This window comes from Sparus aurata, chromosome 8 (assembly GCF_900880675.1).
Source record: "Sparus aurata chromosome 8, fSpaAur1.1, whole genome shotgun sequence".
Classification (NCBI taxonomy): domain Eukaryota; kingdom Metazoa; phylum Chordata; class Actinopteri; order Spariformes; family Sparidae; genus Sparus; species Sparus aurata.
Genome location: NC_044194.1, coordinates 30,860,274 through 30,869,516, shown reverse-complemented (window position 1 = coordinate 30,869,516; position 9,243 = coordinate 30,860,274). Strand labels below are relative to the sequence as shown.

The following is a 9,243-nucleotide window of genomic DNA, read 5'->3' as shown; positions in this document are numbered from 1 at the left end:
GTGACTCAAGTAAATTTGGTCCAAGTCTAAATCAATTCCCGAGTAATTTTGTCTTGGGCAAGTCAAGTCACTTTGTCGTTCCAGAGATATTGCAGTCCCACCCATGTTTTCAGTGTCTCTTAAGAGGAAAGACAAAGTATTAGTACATGTCTAATGATATTTTTGGCAAATGTATCTAATCTGTTCACTTGAATTTGTATTAGGTGAAAACATGTAATAAAACAAAAACTTTTTTTTAGAAAAGTTTCTTTATTTTAATACTGACATTATTATAACTGTGTTACATTCTGCCTGTTCATCCATTTTGAGTTATCATCTCTCAAGTTTTAAGTCATTTATTTTCTGTCACATTGCAAGTCATCAAAATAGTGATTCCAGTTGCCTCTCATCCAATCATAATGACTCCTGTCCACACTCTCTGGTTTTGCTATAACAAGTCAACATGTCTGCTGGGAAAAAGGCCTACTGCCGACATCAAATAAAATAGCTATTTAATGGCCTACTTTTGAACATATTGGCACAACAGGCTGGATACACAATCAGATTTACACATACGGTACACAATATTTACATAAAGGCACATCGAGCCAGGTCAAGTGATTTGTTCCACCAGCAGGTGTCAGTAAGTGTCTGCAGGATGGAGGTCAAGTCTGCAACTGAACCATGCAACTTTATTTTTTTCTTTCTTTTTTTTTTTTTTACAGCTAACAAACAGCCTGTGCCAAGTTGTTTTGCTTGGTCAGCTACAGTCAGCCCACGACCGCAAGGTGTGTGGCCTCCAGCAGAGAGGCTGCACTCAAAATGTTGTCAGCTCAATAACTCAGTCAGTGTGATAAACATTTTAATAGTAATTGGTACCTGGCAGGTTGTAATCTCAGATTCTTCTCCCTGTGCAAACCCATCAACATTTATTGGTGACCTCAATCCACATACTGGGGCTGCACTTGTAGTCTTCATAACCAATAATAAGTTGATGGTTTCTACTCATTATTATGAAACTGATCCTTTGACCATTTTCAAGGTAAGCAATCTATAACGATGTGAAACAAGCAACTGCCCATGTCTGTAAAGTTACAAATTTGGGGAATCTTTACTTGATAATAACAAAAACCATTAATCAAAATTCAAAATTACAAGATCTGCATATCCACTGAATGTCCATCAACTTAACCAATACCGATTCTGCACCATCAGTGGCTACAATCTGACAAAAGAAATAGGAAAGACATTTAACGTCCAAACCGGTGGGTCCCACCACAGAGAGCATGGCTCAGATGTAGAGGCTGGATGTGTCTGTTAAAATAAGAAATGACAGTCCGAGTCGGTTGCTGCTCTGAAGTTTTGACTAAGTCCTGACTAGAGTCTGTATCTTTTAACTGCCCGCTGAGGTCAGTGCTGCACATCAGTCATCTTCCTCTTGCGATAGTTGAGGACCAGACTGGAGGCAGTGAGTTGGGAGGCCTGGCCCTTCTCCCAGCCCTGGAAGCCGTTGAGGCCGCTCTGCCCCGACCTAAAAAGAGCCTTCTCCAGACAGTCCAGACGTTCCACCAGCGCAGACGTGTCCTCGTTGTAGGCATTCTGAGAGGAGTCCATGGTCCGTCTGAACCGCCCGATGAACGTCTGGATAAATAGTAAGCCACCAATTAGACGATTAGAAACAAATAGTGCAAAAGATGTGCAGTAAAGGTACTACATTGGGGCACACTTGCAACATTTTGTGACCCACTTCATGAACCAGCAGTCAACTTTGATATTACATTTAAAGTTAAACCTCAGATATGTAAAATTTGACTTGATCCTTGCCTTTCGGCAAAACCATCTTCAAAAAACTGTATCTTCAAAATACTGAAACATCAAAGAGTGTGTGTGAACAGGTTTCTGCTACATTACACTGTGTTTGAACAATTAGACACAGCTGGTGCACAGCCTAGAAACCTGCAATCAGGTGGAAATTTTCATCTCCACCTTCATATTTCTGTTTAAAACTTAACACAGTGTCTGGGCCACAGAATGAAGAGACTCAAGAGAAATGATGCATCATTTCCTGTATATAAATATATGGAGCTCCATCTGAACATAGGTTGCACAGTAAGCAAGTCTTTATAACAAGCTGAGTTTTACTTATTTTGTTTTTGGTAGAGTTAAAACATTGTACAGAAAAGTGGGACAATGTTCAATATCACAGATTTTATTATCAGGCCAATGTGGTTTAAAAAAAAATAGGATCTCACCTCTCAAAGAGTGTAACCTACTTGTGAGTTGTGCCTTGGAGAAGTCTTATAGTGTGCAACAACCCTCTGTTTGTGTTTGTCTGTCAGACAATGAGATTAGAATCAATCTGCCTGGTAACAGCTGCAGATAACCAGCTGTCCGCCATGTTTTCTGATCTGATTGCACCCCCTGGTTGTAGTGTATTAAATAACACTGGGCCACATTATTTCTATCTGCACTGTGTCTGTTGATCTGTGAAATTTAATTGCGAAAGCATCTGGGCTGTTGTACACAGCAAAGTGTATTTACATTACATTTTACCACACATTACTAATGGACTTAAAGAAACCAAGAAAACAGGGGAATTGAAAGCTTTATAGCACAGATCTTTATCTCTCATGAATATTAACATTCCTTTAACATAGCCTGGAAACACTACTGCGTGCTTGACAAATGGGGAATTTACGACTCTTCACTCCCAGTTCATTAGTGCATGTCTAACTTATAGACTGCACAAGGAGAAACATGTAAAATGTTCTCTGAAAATAGATAAATGCATGAATACTATAAAATAACATGAATACTATAAAATAACTAATACAACACTGTTACAATAAAAATGTGACAGTAACTTTAACTGTGTTTTACAAATGTATCACCTGTGGTTCTATTCCACACACACAAAGCTTAAGACAAGAACAATCCCAGTGAACGGTGAACACTTGAGTACGATTCAACAAGATTCAACGCTGGAGCACATAATCGGTAAGTTGTCAACTATCAAATGCGTGCCAAGTATTTTGATAAATGACTAAATTGGTTTGAGTCGCTTTGAAAGGGAAAAATGGCCACAATATAGCTATAACGTGCGCACCAAATAACTATAACGCGCGCACGAAATACAAATGAATAATATCAATATCATTCCTGGACAGCTCGGTCAGCAAATCGAGTGCACCTTCTCTAGAAACTGCAATAGCCTACTTGATGTCCTTAAGGTGAGTGTCTTATCTTACTCTGTTCTAGTCAATATCTTGTTATCCCGCATTTAGGCAGTGCCTTTCACTGATCATCTCCTTTCAAAGTAGCATCATGTGTGTCAGACTCTCAGCTGAGGGAATACAGAGGCTGTATGAGCCGCAGCGTTTAATGATGCCACCGAACACAGCCGTGCAGTTACAGTAGCGCTCACTGTATGTATCGCGTTGCCAAGGGAACCTATAGCCTATCAGTGATCAGAATCTAGTTTGTATTGATTTGCAGGTTGTTGATGCTCTGACTGAACTACTGAAGGTGTCTGTAGTGTTCTCTGGACATTTGTCCTTCAATAAAATCACAGAAGATTAAAAGTTCACTATATTATAAGCCTAATTAAATAACTGCCTAAATGCGGGATAACAAGATATTGACTAGAACAGAATAAGAAAAAACGCTCAACTTAAAGACATCACATGGCTATTCCGGTTTCTAGAGAAGGTGCGCTCGATTTGCTTACCCAGTTGTCCAGGAACGATATTAATATCATCAATTAGTATTTCGTGCGCACATTATACCTACTTCGTGGCCACAAATTAGTATTTTGTGCGGTTGTTATCCTTATTTCGGGGCCACAAATTAGTATTTTGTGCGCACGCTATAGCTATATTGTGGCCACAATTAAATTTTTTTTTGACCATGTCATGTCTGGGGCTCCGTACTTCCTCTCTGACATTAAACTGAATATCTTTAGGTTGTGGACACCACAAGACATTTGAGGATGTCATTCTTGGCTTTTGGAAACAGCATCAACATTTTTCATCAGTTTCTGACATTTTATGGACCAAATACCAGCACTCTTTCAATAGATTCTCATAACTCTTTGTGTTATTGTTAGTGCATGTTGTTCACCTGCAACAGTGTCTGTGCGACCTCTGGGTTCTCTGGGCTGTCAAAGTGCAGCATTTGGGATCCCAGGCCGTAGTAGTAGGGCCCCATCTTATGCAGGTCTACCACATTGGGGTCAGCGTTGAACACAGTCCTCCAGCCCTCTCTGTATACCTTTGGGAGCTCGACTGACAACACTCTCCTCTTCCTCTCGTACAGTCCTTTGGACAGCCAAAGAGGAAGCTCCATCTTTGTACCCTGAGTGGAAAGAAACCGACTTCAGAGTGGGAGTTATCATCAAGACTGCTCTACGGGTTCCACACTGCTCATATATGTGTTAGGGCAAATGCTTGAATTTCATGTGTCTTACTGTAAAACCTCTATGGGAAATTCTCTAAACTGAGATTCATTACTGAACTTTTTCAAAGCAGACATTTTGACTTGTTATAGTATGTACAGGTTACAGGTTAGCAATAACATCAATAATGCCTCTGTTCTATTCAAGTTTGCCGGTAAGCGTGGCAGTGAGTCAGCATGCACAATACAAGGACTCTGAAACTGAAACAAGGACAATGGGATTTGCCCATCAGTCTTTTCATCACTGTTCCCCTCTGCAACATGTCAACATGTCTCTGTGAAGAAGACCTATTGGGCTCTATCTTAACGATCTGAAACGCAAGTATCAAACGCAGAACGCAAGTAGCTTTGTGAGCGGATCTCAGTTGCTGTTGCTATTATGCCGGCGGGATAAATGACTCTTGCGCCGACGCAAATCTAAAATGGGTTGGTCTGAAGTAGCTACATTAGTCATAGGTGTGGTTTGGGCGTAACGTGCAATAAACCAATCAGAGCGTCATCTCACACTCCCTTTAAAAGCAGGCGCGCTTGTTCCATGGCGGATTGCTATTATAATGGCGAATTTGCCAGGCGCACGCCAGGAGCGGTTCACGGCCGAGGAGACCGACGTTCTCGTCAGGGCTGTAAAAGACCGAGAAGTGGCATTGTATGGGGATGGGAGAAACCCATCCAAATTAGCTTTGGTTAAACGGGCGTGGGAGGAAATTGCCACAATTGTTTCAGGCATCCCCAGGACCGTCTTGACCGGGTGGCGATGTTGCTGCGGCCTCTCAGGCGCATCGCCTCAAGTCTCCAAACGCACCACCTGCTCCTGTTGTGCCCCTTCCTCCTTCCTCGTCCTCCCCCAACTCCATCTCCGTCCACCCGCTCCACTAGGAGCACATCGCGCATTGCCACTCCCGGACCCTCACGGCTACGGCGGGCGCGTCGCATATCAGAGGGGAAAAGAATGAGTCCTTCTGTTTAAATCTTTTAAACTTTTTTTTGTATGGTTTGCAAAAATGGGAACTGCTTCCTTGTAGATGAGAGAAGCAAAGTTTATGCACGTTGAGCACACGCTACATTATGGCCAAGCATGCGCCCTTAAAATAGCATCTGAATAAGCGCCACTGACTTTAGACTAGGTTTTTCCTGGTCTGTTGCGGAATTGTTTTCTGAAACAGCAAAATAGCACCAGTGAACGTTTGCGCCGGTGTTGTGCCAGAAAACGACTGCTTGCCAAAAAACGACTGACCCCAACGGGAACGCCCATCGGGGGTGTTAATGGTCTCTCCACAGCAAATGACTGCTCCCGACGGGAACGCCCACTCCTGAGTTACAGGGGCAGTCATTTTTCGGCAAGGCCTTGCCAAAAAGTGACTGCCCCGTGTAACTCAGGAGTGCAAAGGGTGACACTGACCAAATTCACTGTACATACACCTGTTACCCTCTACTATAACTCCAGAAAATTCTGTGAATATTGCCCTTTGCGCTCCTGAGTTACAGGGGCAGTCACTTTTTGGCAAGGCTTTGCCAAAAAGTGACTGCCCCCTGTAACCTTGTCAGGCAGCCTCATGCTTCCTTATCTTACAACAGCAGCAGCAGCATAAACAACAACGACAATAAAAGTATACCACCAAAACTCATCTCATGATTGTTAATTTAAAGGCTAGTTGTAGCGTATGACAGAATGACAGCCTACTTCTCAATACAACATATCCTCGCAGTTATGCTGTGGACTGCAGTAACACCCCCGATGGGCGTTCCCGTTGGGGTCAGTCGTTTTTTTGCAAGCAGTCGTTTTCTGGCACAACACATCACCGGAACACGCCAGTTTCCTCTTTTCAATGAACCGGCCCCGGGAGCGCAAATTCATTCCCTAATTTAAGGACGTGGGTCTGTGGAGGGAAAATTCCAATGTGCGTCGAATGCAAAATAGGAATTATACAAGCGCCAGTGTACAAAGTCAATTGCGCTTAGTGCAAGATAGAGCCCATTATCTCTAAGTCGCTCTGAAGACAGAAGGGCCTGCTCACCCTTCTGAGGAGAACTAGTGGTATGCTTCAGATATGACCTTATTCTTTAGCACTTCTATTTGTTTGAACTGTAACTTTAAGGTTCCAGGATAACTGTTGTATCTCTTTGAATTAATACGTAACTACAGCATATTTCCATTAAATGTGAGTACAACCTTCACTGTAATGTGAGGTGTTGGGCTATTAATTTGGCCTACTGGTAACAGACCATACAACATTTCATTATGATCAAATATTTACATTTTACAACTACAGAGTAACTAGTAGTATCCACAATGACCTGTGCCTCCATATCATATTAACCTGTGACATGTGTTGTTTATTTAGTCACATGGTGTATTCTTGACTTCGGCTATTGATTGTCACTGTTCCTTTTTAGCAACATAACGTTAGGTCCTGTGTGCTAATGCTTGTATGCAAACCAATTTTCATATTAAATAGAATTATAAATTTGATGTTTTGGTAGATATAAATATGCCGAATTGATAAATGGGTCCTGTTTATTTTTGAGCGGTCTTATTCAATTGTCTACCACATTTGGGCAATGCCAATGCGGCAATTTATTAATAAACTGTAAAATATCAAATGAGGTTTGGCATAACTTCTCTCACAACAGAAACACGAGGTATGTCTGGCCTACTTCTATGTGTATTTCTGACATCGCTCAAGACATAAAGTAACAACGTTTAATCATCTCCACTTTTTGTACATCTTCCGTCGGTGACACTACTAACCTCCGGTATGTCCTGCGTGTCACTCGACTTATCCAGGAATCCCAGCCGGGGGAAAGCGCACTCGATCCGGATGGGAAGTCTCTCATGAGCGAGCAAAATATCGTCCAGAGAAAGGAAATTCTCCTCCATCCCCACCCCAGGTTCTACGGGCATATATGACTGTGTATTCATTCTGCGCTTGAATGAGACAAAAGGTAGATCTATACCAGATATTTTCAGTGAAATGCTGAGCAATATCACTCCCGTACCGCCAGTGTTTACAACTCTTCTTCCTTGCTGTTTGGCGCCAGGACCTGTTGACCAATCGGAGCGCTGCTGTGATGTCTAGACAAGAGCAATCGAATCGATTCGATTCAAGTCAAAAATAGTTGCTCTCCGACTTTCTGGTGTGTCTTTTCTTTTAATATTGTTCATTTTAGTATTTTGTGTGTGAAGATAATATTTAGCGTTATTATCACTGTAGTGTAATCGTTTCCGATGGTAAAATGAGTTACAAAATGTAATTCGCCTTTATTTTGAGGAAGTCGGGTGCAATTACGTAGACAGCCATTAGAGGTCAGGATATTACCATCCCATATTAAAAATCCGTTCGTGTCATATGTGATAATATATGGCAGCCATGAAGTTGGAAATAACAGAAACAAAAACAACAATAATATTAATATTATTAATAATAATAATAATAATAATAATAATAATAATAATAATAATGATGATGCAGACATTATATCATAATGGCATATATCAAATAAACACTGAAAAGTTTACTCTCAATTTTCATTTAATCAAATTGGAAAAAGAAGGGAAGCCAATTCATTTTCTAGATGCTCTCCTTTTTCTCCATCCTGTTAAATGAAAAATTACACTTAGGCCATTTTGTAAATAATTCCCATCTGTAAAGGCGCCATCACTTTACCTATCCAGACAACAGTAAGAACTTGTCAGTCATCTTTTGTATTTTGCCATTTTAATTTGATAGATTATGATATATGTCATTATTATTACTCATCCCACAGACTGCACATCAAATTCTTAGGACATTTTAGTCAGCGTGCCCAAAAGCAGGCAGCCATTCACATCCCCATAGAGTAAATCAAGTCATGAGCTAAAAGGAGTCAAATGAAACACAGCTATAGAAAATGAAGGTGCTGTATTCTTCTTGTAGCTGTGTGTCTGGGCTGATGGCTGTGTGTCTGGGCTGACTGGGCAGGCAGGTGGTACAGTACGGACTGTAGCAGCAGTCTGAGAGGCTCATTAAGTATTTTCACTCTGCAACCCAGACCAAAGCACGGGTCATTTTCATCACCCCCTCCTCCAACTGCGTGACATGATACACAGGGAACATTGTGTGTCACACAAATAGGCCACCAGGTCAGCAGTGACCATTACATTTTGTCCTCTTAAGTTCTGATGTGCTTCTTATATTACTGTCATGCACCATGATGTCCCAGACACTCCATGTCCAAGGAGAGGGGTAATACCTAAGGGTCCATTCATCATTCTTTAAGGATAAACACGGTTGCCCAGAGACAAGAACTTTATTTGTTGACATCATCTTGTATTTTTTGATCATTTTTAAAACATGTATTACATGCCAAATGTAGCTTTAATATACAGTTTGTAATCATACATTTAAATTTTGATTGTTTATAAATGCAATTATTAAAGCCACATTTAGCCATTTTTGGGGCTCAGCTAAACCAGGTAAAGCAGAATACAAGAAACTATGACAACTTAATTAGGCAGAGAACTGCCTAATTAAGTTGTCATAGTTTCTTGTATTCTTGACATTGTGTACATTAATCTTGTTCATTTATTACCCAGTTGAAACCACGGAGGCCATCAGACTGTTACCTTTGGCTGTACAAAGTGGTAGGCCTATTACTGTACAGAACGGATAATTGATAATCGATAATTCTTTGTGGGTTCATCACTATGAGTGAGCCCATAGAGTGGTGCAGTGATTACTTATTTTTGTACGCTATCACAGAAGTTAGCATTGCCCTGGGTTCCTCAACAACAAAAAAACCTACGAAATAAGCTCTGTTGCTAACACAAGTTTA

At 41.0% G+C, this 9,243-nt stretch overlaps 1 protein-coding gene across 1 annotated transcript; it reads right to left on the bottom strand.

Moving 5' to 3' along the window:
- Positions 1-229: 229 nt before the first annotated feature.
- On the bottom strand, positions 230-7,496 carry gins3 (GINS complex subunit 3). The gene is made up of 3 exons (XM_030427210.1): positions 7,181-7,496; positions 4,099-4,332; positions 230-1,620 (listed from the first exon to the last, which is right to left on the bottom strand). Exons 1-3 carry the CDS (start codon positions 7,349-7,351, stop codon positions 1,390-1,392), a joined length of 636 nt encoding a protein of 211 aa, XP_030283070.1. The 5' UTR covers positions 7,352-7,496; the 3' UTR covers positions 230-1,389.
- Positions 7,497-9,243: the final 1,747 nt, after the last annotated feature.

What these genes read in the sequence shown, in the direction of transcription:
- gins3 (XM_030427210.1), bottom strand. Translation starts at nt 7,351, where the DNA reads ATGAATACACAGTCATATATGCCCGTAGAACCTGGGGTGGGGATGGAG. An exon ending in ACACGCAGGACATACCGGAG is followed by an intron (nt 4,333 to 7,180) that starts GTTAGTAGTGTC and finishes CTTTCCACTCAG; the next exon opens with GGTACAAAGATGGAGCTTCC. An exon ending in TCGCACAGACACTGTTGCAG is followed by an intron (nt 1,621 to 4,098) that starts GTGAACAACATG and finishes CTATTTATCCAG; the next exon opens with ACGTTCATCGGGCGGTTCAG.